We start from the raw sequence: 14,384 nt of genomic DNA on the forward strand, positions 1-14,384 counted from the left end.
CCATAATGCCAATGACATACAGTTGGGATGGAGGCAGCTCTGATGTTCTTCAGAAAACTATACCAGGAAATGGGCCAGAAAGGCCCTGAAACAAGAGACCAGGCATCTGGCCAGCCTCCCTCCCCATGCAGCATTCTCTAGCTTGGGCTGCTTTGGCCAGCAGACACAGAAATGCAGCTCTGCACTAATCCACCAGTATTGACAAGGCTGAGGAGGGCTTTGCAAGGCAATTCCACATCCAACAGACAGGGATAGAAGGGAAATACCTTCTAACTCAGGGTACTAACAGCGTCCTGCAGCCCTCTCTAACAGAAGAAAAGTTTTGCAAAAAGGAACAAGTCTGAGTTTAAATAGAATTCTGAAGTCTTAGAATCACAGAATAGTTTGGGCTTGAAAAAATTCTCTTATGCCTAGTACAGCAATATCAGAATAAATATTTCAGGATATTTATTTGGAGTAAATATTTCAGAAATATCAGAAAAAATATTTCTGATTAAAGCCATTATCTCTTGTTCCATCATTGCAGGCCTTGGCAAAAAGTCTCTCTCTAAGTCCCCTTCAAGTACTGAAAGGCTGTGACTAGATTTCCCTTGGGGATCAAGGTGGGTCAAGTTGATTTGGTCCTTAAGACAAAAATAAAGTCTGGACCAAGATAATTCTGACACTGCACTGGAGAGCAGAAGAGGGTGGACCACAGATGAAGTGGTGAAAAATTGTAGTAGAAGTGTTTAATTCTCTACCACCTCCACCAGAAAGGCCTGGAGACAATAGAAAAGGTAACACAACCCATCATCAGGCCAAGCTGATAAAGAAAATGCTCCCACCAGCCACATCTGCCTGCTATAGGTAGGCAGCCACCACCAGTCATAGAGCTGGAAACATTTGCTGCAGCTGTGACTTATTAAAAGCATTGCAAGGAACTTCATATGTGGAGATTCAAACCTCTGAATGCTGCTTTTGAGCCAATGTTTGGGACTGCAGCAGTGCAAATAAAGGCATATTTTCCAGGAGAAACTTTATTGAACTAGTCACAGACAAGATCACTCACTCGACAGCAGAAGACAGACAGGACTATTTAACCACCTGCCCAGAGTTATGTGTCTACTTTGGGAGACCTTTCTGTATCAGAAAGTCTTCAGAGAGGCAGCACTACTCATGGGGGAGTACACACATCCTTCAACTTCTCAGCCTTCAAACTACCTAGAAGTCACCAATTCAGGTAACTGTGGAATCTGGGCTCCAAGAAAACCAGCAAGGACTCAAGCTACAGTGAAAGACATATGGAGACAATCAGGAATCATGTAATGAAAAGGGACAGGCATGAAAACAGAGGCAGAGTCCTACAGATCCCAGGTCTCACAGTGAGCTTCAGGGCTGTGTAGAGGCAGGGACAGCAGATTTGTGACAGTCTCTTTAATCACAGGCTACTCTCACACTTGAATCAGGCTTGGGGCTACAGCCTCAGACTCCAGGACACCCAAGGATTGTGGCTTCAACTGACTTTATGATATTTCATTTCACTGCATGTGATTTCTTTCCCACATGCCTCATTCCCCTCTGTGCACATAAATGATGGAAACCTTGGCAAAAAGACTGAGAGAAATTCAGGGTGGGCATTAGTTACTATTTTTGACAGCACTAAAACAATATACGAAAAGAGGGTTTGGGGTTGGGTTTTTTTTTGGTTGTTTTTGGTGGGGTTTTCTTGCTGTGATTTGTTTTGCCTGAGTCTCAGCTTAGAGGGGGAAAACAGAAGACAATGTCCCATCCTGCCTGATTGAGTGACAGAGGCTGGCTCTGTCACAGCACTGCAGAAGCTGTGCTTTTGGGAGAGTATTGTTTTTATTTCAGGAGGGGAAAAAAATAAAAAGGAAAAAAAAAAAAAAAAAGAGGAAATGAGCAATCCCAGAAGGAAAGGGTCTGAATGGTTCCTCTGGCTGCACCATGAAGAAAAGAGATTGCTATTGTCAGAGGGTATTTCTTTGTTCTGATGTTTCTGAGAAACCTTAAAATATATCCAGAAATGTAACAAGAACAGAAAACAGATCTGTTTCTTTAACTGCCCATTTGCAGCCTGCCTGGTGAGACATAGACTACAACTTGGCAGTGCTAGTTACCCTGGTTAACCCAGGGTAATCACATTTAATAATTATTTTTTTTTTAATTATTGTGATACCCTTCAAGGGTAGGTATATAAAAGAGCCAAATTTCCCTGATAAGAAGAGCCCCACTGATTTTTAGTGAATTACTCACCAAGTCATGACTCCCCACCACTTCAGCATCAGCCCCCAGGATAATCAATATCAACTAGGTACTACAATAACAGACCAGGCTAACTTTTCCATCAGTGCCACTTTCACACCCAGTCTGCCCTTCCTGCCAGATTGCTTCAAGCACAAACTGCCATCCAGGAGTCAAGCTCCTGTCTTGGAGGCAATACCTCCAAGATCAGAGAACTAGGACATACAAGAGATGCAAGGGCACAAGGAATTCTTTAAGGATGAGAAAATGGCTCTTAACTCAGGAAGCAGTGGGAATTACCCTTCTCAGCATTCTTAGGAAGGCACCATCTCATAGGAGCTGCAGGAATCAGGCAGGGCTGCACCTCTAATCTCCCAGAGCTAAGGACCCTCAGCAAGAGGGAAAGTTCCTGATAAGATTAGATAGATAGATAGATAGATAGATAGATAGATAGATAGATAGATAGATAGATAGATAGATAGATAGATAGATAGATAGATAGATAGAGTGGATCCCAACACAGCTCAGCACTGCCCCTGAGCCCCAACCTCTGCCCAGGAGCCTGCTGTAGGCACAGCTGTGCTGCTCTCTTGCTGGTGTCCAGAGCCAGGTCAGGACTGTCAGTCCCACCTGCTTGATAAAGCAGCTTGGACATGGCTGCAACAACCCCTCAGGAGCAAAAACTGGCATGAAGAAGGACAGACAGAACAAACACAGGTCACAGATGAAAAGGTTTGTCTTTCTTTGTCCCCAAAAAAGAGTTTCCTGTGCTCAGATGTTGGGGAGGTTGGTGTGAATAGATTCAGATGACAGCAGTGCTGAGAGGCAGAAAAGGATCATCTTCCTCACAGGTCAAAGCAGTGACAATTGGCCTTTAATCTTCAATACCCTGTAACAGGCAACTTAATTGGTCTTGTACTCCAATGACTTAAATCAAGATAAACATTTTAAAAACACCTTATCATTCCTATTGTGATACCACACTGACCAATCAGCTTGTTTTTCAGCCTCAGCAGGCTTTACTTGAGCAGAAATAATCACCCCAGCTCCATCACACAGATGCAGGAGCGCTGGGAAAAAACAGAGGAGGCTGAGTGAACAAAAGGCACTTCAGGCCTGCTGGGGTCAGAATGTGTATCTGTTTGGGAGGCTGGACTCATCACTAATCCAGCTCTGTTTCTAATGAGACTGGTTCCCATTAGGCAGAAGGAGATCCATGGCTTAATTTGCCAAGGGGACCATTGTCACGCAGCTTAGGGAAGCAAAGTAATCTTATCAGTTTGAACTTGAACCTTGCCCTCCAATTACATGGACAATGTTTATGAAAAGAGAGATAAAGAGATTTTCATTTATCCAGCAAGAAAAATGGATTGTCTGACACCAAGCATTCAGTTTCCTGCAGCTGCTGATGGACCTTTGCAATCCAGCCACTCGGCTGTACCATTGCCAAATGCACTAATTACTATCTGTGCACGTTAACTCTGGACCAAACCCAGGGCAAATGGCACCAAACATATTTATTGTGCAACTTATTGGTACAACAGAGTCTCTGCTCCTGCAGTAAAGCCAAAGTGAAATCCTGGGGCCATCAGCTAAAGACAAGCAAATCCAAATCAGAAAAAATTTTCACCCCTTCTTACTGAACGTCTTTCTGCATCCCTCTCCAATCCATCAGCTCCCCTTGGCTGCTACAGAGGCCATCCTCTTCTGGGAGTTCTGCATCCCCCACACTGCAGCTAAAACAAAGAACATTATAGCAAATAACAGCCAGGCTTCATCTATTCTTTTTTTCTATACAATTCATTCCATCAAAGTTGTTTAGCTGAACAAAACCCCAGCGCTCTCCTTTATTGTGAGGCCAACAATAAACTAACATGTGAGCACAGCGTGGGTCACAGATGTTCCTGCACCAACTGTGGAGCCACTGCCTCACCCCACTCATTTTTATAAGGCTTTAACCTCTTTGAGCTGGAATTCAGATGAGCACATAAACCAGGAAGCAAAGAGTGTTAACACAACACAAGTGGCCCCTGTACAAAGGACACATGAAGAGACAGACATGCTTTGGAAACAGTCAGATCAACAGCCTCAGTTTCCAAGGGGTTACCCACACAATAAAAATCCAGAGAGAAATAAACTGAACAAATCCCAGAGGATCTATTTTTAGCAATATCACTTGCACTGCAGGATCTTTATTTGTGCATTTGAATAGATACGCATTTTTTTTTTTCTTCTTTCATGGAGGGACAGAAGCAAGCAAAAAGGATTGGGAGGGGGAAATGTCTTCAAAACTCATCTTAAAAGATCTTTTAGAATGTCTTTCAAAGACTGACTCCAAATTTGTAACTTGATTTTAAGAATTCTTATCTCATCCCAAATAAAGTAACCCTCAAAGCATGACTGCTCTAGAAAAAACAAAACAAACAACAACAACAACAAAAAAAAAGAAAATCTTTTTTTTTTTAAATGGAAACCACAATAAAAACTATGCAAAACAAGACCCTTCTCACAAATGCACTTCATAGCTCAGATCATATCTGCCAGCTGAAGGTTTCCTATGATATCAACCTCTAGCTCATATTACACATAAAATACAGGTGTAATGTTGCCCTTTCTTAGTGTACTGTGTCTGGCTGTTTAATTTTTTTGGTAGCAGCTCATATAATGCTGTGCTTTGGATCCACAACCAAAACAGTACTGATAATATATTAATGTTTTTGCTATTGCTGGACAGCTTTAGCACTGCATCAGCACTATGTCTGTCCCTCACTCTGCCCTCCAGTGAACAGACTGTAGGGTGCACAAGATTTTGGGAGGGATACAGCCAGGCAGGTGACCCCAGTCAAGCAAAGAGATATCCTATGCCATGTAGTGTCGTGACATTTATTGCTGTCATCTTCAGCAATAAAACAGAGTGTGGTGGGATGAGTCACCTTAGGAACTGACTGAGCATCAGTCTGCCTGTTGGAGGCAGTGGGTGATTACCTTTGCATCACCTATTTTGCTTTCTTTTTTATTTCTTCCACTTCTCTTTCACTATTTTTATGTCATTCCATGTGTTTTCTTGCTTTTCCTCTTCCCTCCCTCTTCCCCTGTCCTACTTGGAGGTAGGAATTGGAGGCAAGCAAGCAGCTGGGTAGTGCTTGGCTGTCTGCAGATGTTAACCCACAACTCTTAGTTATGTGCACTTGACTTTGCATTTGAAATGTTCATTTTAACCTGTGCAACCTATGTGCATTTGCACACAGATATTATAAAATTGGAGAAGAAACTGTATAATATTGGAGAAAGAACACACATTTCTTCCTGCTTATCACAGCTTAAGAGAGGAGGAGAAGGCAGACACTGAAGAATCTCTGACATATTGGGCAGTTAGAGCTTCTGATGCCAATCTCTCTGCCTTGGATCCAAATCTGTGTCATGCAGGCAACATTCCAGACTTCTTCCAGAAGGTTCAGTACATCCCTCACAATAGGCAGAATAGGGTTTAAATAACATAATAGGATTTAAATGCCATTAAACATATGGGAAATAAGGCCCCAGGGCCATAAAGAATGGAAGAATGAAGAAAACAATTTTAAGGCCACTGTTCTGTGCATTGGACAACATAGAAATCCCAAGGAAGTAGAGAAAAATAATGTTCTCATTAAAAAGTAACATAAACACCCAAAGGGCTGCACTCAAGCAGTTAAAACTACCTTAACTTTAACATTTCTTAACTTCCAAATGCTTCATTTGAATAATAGTACTGTTATTTGAATGTTTCACACAAAAGCTAAACTTTTTCAAAACCAAACTGCAGAATTTTGTCCCATAGCATCCTTTGGGCACTGCCAGAGCTACAGCAGCATGCACAGGCCCCACACAGACCTCAGAGGGAAGAGATTTCCCAAAGACTGAGGCCCAGAACTATAAAACAATAATCCATAACCCAGCCATAGGAGCTCAAATTACCACCTATCACTTAAATTGCACTAAGTGTCTACACTCGTGGCCCAACAGAGCTTTTAGGGAAAGCATGTGAGCCAAAAGCCTTTGCAAAATACAGCAAACATGGGAAATTAATGTCAGGAATTGCACCTGCTGTAGAGCACCCTTAATATCAACACCAGCCCACAGTGTGATACAGAAATCACAGAGGAAACATTAGCAGAAAATCCCCACACTGCTGTGTTTGTTTTCATATTTACTAGTGGGAGTAAAAGCCCACTTTAAACCCTTGAGGCTGATAAAACACATGTTGATATCATCATAGCAGCAAAAACACAAGCATCTGATAGCAGATGAAAATAAAATAACACAAGCACACAGGGGGTCTCAGAGTAGGTGGTCTGAATGACCCCTTCTTGACAAGCAGCACCATCAGTTACTCAGTTTGTCAAAGAGTTTGTGTACCTCACCTGAAATCAGCTTCTTCTCTCCCCCTGAGAATTCTGATTCTCATATGGGCTGCTGGAGGAGTGAAAAATCCCTCTCCTGGTAAATAGTGTATTGATATCAGGTGAAAAGTTGGTGCACAAAAGTACACAGTGAAGTTATTTGATTGTAAAAGGCTGATGAACCTTCTCTGGGTCTCTAAGCCTTCTTTAAATTTAACATTAAAAAGAGGAAATATACTTTTAAAATATTTTTTTCTCCTTGTTAAGGGTGTGGGATACTTTGCCAACAGCTGGATGTGAGCTCTCCTGCCCACCACAACTAAAGTGCTTGGACAATATATACTGCAAATTCTTCAGCAGCACCTACATCCATCTGTCCATTCAAACACTTCTGACTCCTGAGCACACAGGGGGTTGTCCAAACTGCAGGTCACGCACACTGCTCCATCTTCATGCAAAGATCCAGGTGGATCCAAGAGGGATTATTGAACAGCAAACCTCAGCCTCAGCATCCAAAGGAGCCCCATCAACACTGACACCACAGTATCTACCAACACAGTTTAAGAGCACAGAGTATATCTGAAAAGACTCAGCCAAGATTTATTTTCCTGTGCAACCCAGAACTACCAACTCATCATTGTCTCTCTGATGTGAGAAGACACACACTGGGCTCCAGGCAGCCAGGCACTGCACATGCTGAAAGAGGAGGCATTCATCGTTTTAATTACTACAAATGAGTTCATACCCTCAGTTAGTGAGCTGAGCCAGGCACATTGGGGTTAGCCCAAACCCAGGCTGAGAGAGCCACAACTCATCATCCATCCTCAGGCAAAAGGAGTAGTTAAGTAAAGAAATAATAATAACAGGTAACCCAAGCAGCTCTCTTAAACGTGTTCCCAATTGGAACTCCTATGCTGGTTTTAATCTGCAAGAAGATAAATTGGGATTAATTTCTGTGCTTCTATTCATTCTGCACAGCTCTTGGCAAGCCAGCAAAGCTGCCTCACAGCTGAGCAGACTTTGGCCTGTGGCTGTCTTTTGGAAAGAACACAAAAATCCCAGACAACAGCAATGCTGGATCAATGAGGCACAGCACTGGCAAGGACACAAGGAGCCTTGTAGTATTGTACCAACCCAACCTGACCAAAAATCTTCTCAACAGCTCTGAGGAGCACTTTTTTCTGTTGCTGTAGGCAGTCACACACCTTTCAAGGGACACAACCTGTGAAGGTCTTGGGTATCTGTACAAAGTAATTACAAGAGCACAAAAAACCAAAACAAATGGGTAGTTGCTTTAAGTGGTCCCAGCCCTAGGGATTGTGATTGCTATTCTGGAAGAGAAAACAGAAAGTTCAATCTATACCTGCACAAACATGCCAAGCATAAGCAGTCAGTGTCATATAAGACATACAAACAGCCCTGGTGTTGCCCAATTAAATCACTGAACACCCACCTAAACACAGCACAGGCCAATCTTCAGCTCTGAACACTGAGCACTTTGGGAGATCAGGCCATGTTTAAATTAGCACCAACAAAAGGATCAGCACGAGTGCCAAGTGTAAATACACAGTTTTTCTCCTCCTGCAGAGACTAAGCTTATTCTCCCCACCCTCCAGATTAAATTGCGAGTTTAGCTTCCAAGTATCTCAGTTGAAAAAAGGATATGTCAAAATTCTCACCCTTTTTTTTTTTAATTGAACAAATTATCTGTGACATATAAAATCTGCTTTCACAGTGCCTTAAGTCAGGGAAAATTTTTTCCTGAGGATATAAATGGTTGTTTTCTTTAATTCTGCAGCATTTGTGTATCAGCACCTGATAACCAACAGACACAGGAAGAATGCTGCAAGGGAAATTTCCTCAAATTGTTTGTGCATCTAGTGGGATGCTGGGATACTTTGAAGTAATTCAAACTACCACAGTAATTCTTTTCCCTTTTTTTGTTAATAATACTAATTAAAGTGTTCCTGGTACTAAAAAAAGTCAGCATTTTCTAGATCATTACTATCTAGTAGTAATCTACTACTGCAATTAGCAGATACAATAAGAATATTGGCAGTCATCAGACAGATATTGGGATCCCTGTGGTCCCTTGGCTCTTGCTGACAGCTGTGATGGCTAAACCAGTGGATTTTCATGTAGCAGGAGCCAGATGCTCACATATGGCTCTGGAGCATGAAATCATTAGTTCATTGGAGTCAACCTCAAACCTTTTCACACAGACCCCTCATGAGACACCCTGGCACCAACAGCAGCCCCATCCATCCCTCCATGTGCCTCCTTTCCCTGGTTCCACAAACACCAACCAGCATCTGGTTTTTTGCAGCAGTAACAGCAGTATCCCTGGTGAGTGCCCAGGACCACAAACACAAGGAATTGGAAACACACGTTTGTCATCCTGAAGCTCAATTTGGTCCCTCAGCTGTCAGTAAAAGTAAATGCTGACTATTTTTACAGTCAGAAGGCACAGAGTCCTCCTCCAGCATTTTTGTCACAACTGTTGGGAAACCCACAGTGTTTTCTGGAGCATGCCTCCAGACAGGGGTGAACAGAAACCTGTATCTTTTCTTAACATGGTGTTTGGTCTTGGTAACATGGTTTTGTTGATAAAGCTGCATCCCCACTGATAAAACAGAACAACTCTCTCAGTTGATCCAAAATAGCCCCAGCCTCTCTGCTGATTCTTTTCCTGCCCTCCCAAGAGCAGCAGATCTGGTTCTTGATACCCACCCAAACTCCTACTGATTTCCTTCTCCAACACCTTCCAGCTCTCTGAGGTCTCTAGACTCTTTTCCACTGGCAAACAGACATATGTGACACAAACCCCAGTTGCAGCTTCTACCTCAGCCATGGCTCCCAGACACAGCCACTCCCTTCAGCTCCCATCCCTTGCAGCCACATCTCCAGAACGTTAGAGGCCAACGGGTTTTAAACCACCTTTGATGGGATTTTGTCAGCTCTGCAAAGGAGAAACTCCTCTATCCCAGCACAGTCAGTTTGCCCTCAGTAAGCCAAACTGCAGTCCAGGCAGTGATGGATGGGGTAGCACATACAGCCTCCAGCTGAGGAGGAAAAGATCACCTGAGGCAGGGACCTTTTTGAACAGCAACCTGAGGTCCATCCTACCTCATCACTCAGAGCCCTTCCCCAAGACAAGGTATGGAGGTGGCCTGGATTTGGCCCAGTCTTCAACCAAGGTCTAAAGTATGTCTGTTTGCCCTTGAGGTCAAAAACTCAACCCTCATTACTGAGTTAAAATTTCTTTTCCATGTGCTGGTGTATCTGCCTTTCTCTTGAAAATACCTTCTTTTACAGCCTGAAACCTTCAACATGTGGAAATCCTGGATCCCCCTTGACACCAAAGACCCATTCAGGGCTATTAAGCATTCAGAAGCTGTTAGCATGTAGATTTTGATGATAATTTGGTGAATGGAGTTGTCAAACAAATTGCCTTTATTACAGACTGATTAAATGCAATCAGGGAGAAGTGCTTTTCCCCTCCCCAACTGCAGCCCTCATCACTCAAACAAACACACTGAGCCAATTAGCAGGGAGGTGGCAAAAGCAGCTTTCACTTGAAACCTGATATTCTGAGGGAAAAGGGGGAAAAAAACCCAACTAAGCACCACTAACAATAACAACAAAAATCTTTGTGCTTTCAAAACCGGGATGGGCCTCCAGGGAGAGGTTCCAAAAGCTACCCAGGGCTCACCTGCAGGGTGTGGATGGGATTTATCAGTATCCATCTGGCTCCATGCCAGATCAGCTCCCTTAAGCAAAGTGCTGCTCACATCCAGCTTGTGCCAAAACCTAATGCAAAGAACATAAACATTAAAGCAGGCCCAAGGGGAGCAGCACTACTGGTGCTGGTTTTCCTTTCAGCTGGGTTCTCCTGTGTCAGGAAAGGCTCAAGCTCCCAGCCAAGCTGTTTCCATGCCTAGAAACCTAAGTTTTTGGCTTAAGTCCTTGCAGTGGATTCTCTGATCCTTGAGTTCACAACCCTTTCTGCAGTAGTGGAGAGACCTGTCTCCATTAACATGAAACTCGTGGCAATCACATAGATCTGATGCCACTACCCTTCTGCCCAACCTGCCTGAAATCAGCTAATGAATGGAAAAATCCTTGAGGAGAATTGGAGCATGGCATAATATCAACATAAGTTTAATTCCTTGCAGGTATGCAGCTGGAAGCTAAATGGTCACCTTGGCAGCAGTGGGCAGAGCAAAATTCAACATGTGTTTGCATGATTTATATTCAGAAACAGGAACATTGTGGCTGAGCAGAGAGAGCACACAGGATATGAGCAATAACTGTTGACTAAGCTTTCAATGCCTGCATTTAAAGTTAGCACCCAAGCCTACTTTTGCCCCATTTTCATTAACCTTGTCCCTCTGAGGAGCTAGGCCTGTGCACTACACATGGATCACTGCCTCTCAGAGCCCACAAAGAGGAGGCATAACTTGCCCTGGCAGGGCAAGGGCCTTGCTCTGTTTTGGACTTTCAATAAAATTAGAAAGGGCCTAAAATTAAGGTGAAGTTTTATCAAGCAGCAAGGATTTTGTAGAATTCATTGCTGCCACTGAGATTAGGACTAGAGGTTTATGGTTAATGTACAGAGATTCAAAATACCAGATTCTTACCCCACACCTCATCACAGTCCTCAAGTATCACCTTGAATGTAAGGAGTAAATGACACATCAAGACAGCAGGTTCTAAGCCTTCAAAGAGTCCTGAGCACAAGAAGAGATCACAGAATGAGATTAAACCAAGAGTCCATTCTACAAGCAGCCACAGAGAAAAAGTCCAGGTCTTCTTAAGAAGTGGCTGCAAAGTGCCTGATAACTCCACTCTCTCCCTCAGGATCTGCTTCCTACCCCCACACCCTGCTGCAAACATCAATGTTTAAAGAACTATTAAAGAAAACAACTTCAAAACTCTTCACATAGTTCAAATACTTCACTCAAAAGGAATTGGAATTCTTACATCTCAGATTGCACCAGTCCCCAGCAGGACATGCACTGCTCATGTTCATGTTGTGGTGTTCAAGCTGTTCAAACAGGAGGGATGGAGCCCCAGTGTGAGACTGTGCTCAGCCCTGCTTGTGCTCTCTTGTGAGAGCTGAGACTCAGTTAACCACATCTCTGGGCATCTTCCCAGTGTGCCTTGCCATAACCTACATGAAAATGAAGCCTTCCTGCAGCTGAGAGACACATCCCTTGAAGACCCAGCCAATGGGAGAGTACTGGGAGCAGTGGGATGTGGTTGGGTGTGAAGTTCTTGGTAAGTCTATTATCCAGCCCTGTTGCAGAACTGCAGCATGAGAGTCAGGTGACTTATCATCTGCTAAGAGCTCAAGACTGGTTGACCCTGAGCTTTCCTTCCAGGGCTGGATCCACACAGCCGTGACCTATTACAAACAGCAGCATGTCCTTGATAATGCTGAGTCAAACCAAAGAAGCCTCTCTGAGAAGCCAGAGAGGTTTTGCTGCTGTACAAGGTCTAGAGGACTGAGCTTAAACCCCCATTCTTCCGCAAAGAGCATCAGCTGCTGTCTCTGGACAATACTACTATTAATTTGCAAGTTGGAAAAGCCTTTACACCCCAAAGAGCTGTGTCATCTCCCTGCAGCACCAACTGCAGCAGAAACCTCTGTGGGATCACAGAAAGCCTTACAGTGCTCAGCAGTAATATCCAGTACAAATCCACTCATCTCCATGGGGTGCAGGCAATTTATGTTTTGGATGCTCCACCTCTAGGTGGGATGGGCTAAAGTAAAGCTATAAGTCTTCCCCAAAGATGGTCACCTGCTCAGTTCCAGTCATGCTGGAGAAGAATTCAGAACATGCTGAAGTACAGAAAAGTGTGTAACAGGCCAGAAAAATTTACAGTCAAATAATGTTAGAAGGTTGCCCCCCTTCCATTCCTTAAGGCAGCTGACAATTCACTTATAGGGATAACAGTGACAAACAAGATGCTCCATCAGGTACCAGGGCTGCTGCTCCTTCAGAGAGGCACATGCTGCAAAACCTCATGCATTGGAGGGAGGTGAATGGGGTCAGTGAAATATGTGCTGGGAAAGTATAGAGTGTTATTTGGGAAATGCTCTACGTTTTCCCACCCTCTTTCATCCTGTGGTTACTCAGCTCCTGAGCTTACAAAAGTATATTTGAGCTGTTACACTCTGGGTACAGCCCTTTCCTGCAGCAAATCATGTTTCCTGTCCTGCAAGGTACAGTCAGTCCAGTAAGACTGGGGACATTCGCCAAGCCTGCTATCAGAAAACAGGTTGGACCTGGCAGAAGGTTCCAACAGTTATGGAAACTCATAGGAGGTTGTGCTGTTGGGATTGCAGACCCCTGCTTCAGAGTACAGCCTTGCCACACACATACACAGGGATATAAGCCACCCCTCTCCTCCCAAAGCATGACAGTTCAGCTGGATGCTACAGAAAACATAGCTTTGTTATCAGCAACATTCTTATTCATTTTTTTAGAAGAACAGCATCTGCTCCTCCTGCCAGCACCACTGAAGCCTATCAAATTTCCTTCCCCTGTTCCAGCTATGTTGTACAAACACAATGTAAAGCACCTTTGCCCTGGGACACCTGTACACATTTTAACACTTAGCAATTTGGCCTGGCTGGGAAAACTTTATCTGCATTTCAGAAAGACAACTCCTTTCCCCATTGCAGCATTTTCACCCATCCTGCCCACTCCATGCACCCCTTCTGCATCAACTTGCTTGCAAGCAGCAGCACAGAGAAAGCTCAGTGCCAAGAAAAGGATAAAAGCACACTGGAAACAGGGAAATGCCTCAGTCCTTTCCATTCAGAGGCAGATCTGCCTTGAATGGGAGCCCCCAGGACTGATGTGCCCCTAAAAGAGACTGAATCACAGGCAAGCCAGCCCCCTTCAATTCACATTAAGACTCTCAGCTACCGTATATATTCTTTCCCCCACCCTCCACCACAAGCTCCTCCTTTCTAACACAAATTTCTCACAGCACACTCCCAGGCAGTGAGCAGCAGTGCTGGGATGTGTTGAAACCCAAGTCCAGTGAGGTTCAACTCTTGCAAATGACACTTTTTCATCAGCAAACTATAATTGGCAGCTCTTATCCACTACAAGAGTTTTTCAAAACAGCCCTAAAGAGTATGCCAGGCTAGTTCCTCACACTAAGACCCAAAATTAGAACCAATATCCTAAAAGAAAAGTGGCCCTCACTGGGCACTCCCAAGCAAACTGAACAGCCCTGCTGAACTTGCAAAATGAAATCTGTTACGTTTTCTCAGATCCACATGCACATCCAGAAAGAACAGAAGCAGAAACAATTTTAAAGTGACTAATGCAGCTATAGAGTTATAAAACTTACATGGGACTCCAGATTTTCAAAGTGCTGGGTACTCACCTGCTGTGTATGACTCAAAAGAAGTGCTATCAACATTTTTAGACTAGAAAATATTAATAAATGAGACACTTTCATGCAGCTTAAGAAAACACAGGCTCAGAATATAATTTGTTCTGTGCACACACCTCCTTTATCTCAGCTCAGGGGGTTTTACAACAATCAGGAGCTATATGTTAGGAGGAGGGAATCTGGCCATCTACAAAATAATTTAGGCTTGCTATGTTAGCTTTAATTTATGTCCTAAACCTTACCAGTCTTCTAATCCACCTCTTTTTACCCCTACGAGAAACACAACACAAAACCTGCTAAAAACTTACACAGGTTAATACCATTCCTGTTACAAACTTACACAAGTTA

General features: G+C 43.5%; 1 protein-coding gene across 3 annotated transcripts in view; it reads right to left on the bottom strand.

The window, feature by feature from the left end:
* Positions 1–14,384, bottom strand: part of EVA1A (eva-1 homolog A, regulator of programmed cell death) — a gene marked incomplete at its 3' end in the record, with an annotated part of 202,172 nt that overhangs the window by 187,273 nt on the left and 515 nt on the right. Inside the window, exon 1 of one of the 3 annotated variants that reach the window (XM_079298050.1) lies at positions 11,261–11,349. The exons of the other annotated variants lie outside the window; for them this stretch is intronic. Within the exon in view, the coding sequence (XP_079154176.1) occupies positions 11,261–11,318 (58 nt within the window). The 5' untranslated portion in view covers positions 11,319–11,349. Of the gene's footprint in view, positions 1–11,260; positions 11,350–14,384 lie in introns of those variants that run through there. 3 annotated transcript variants of the gene reach the window in all.

Source organism: Erithacus rubecula, assembly GCF_903797595.1.
Source record: "Erithacus rubecula genome assembly, chromosome: 2".
Classification (NCBI taxonomy): Eukaryota; Metazoa; Chordata; class Aves; order Passeriformes; family Muscicapidae; genus Erithacus; species Erithacus rubecula.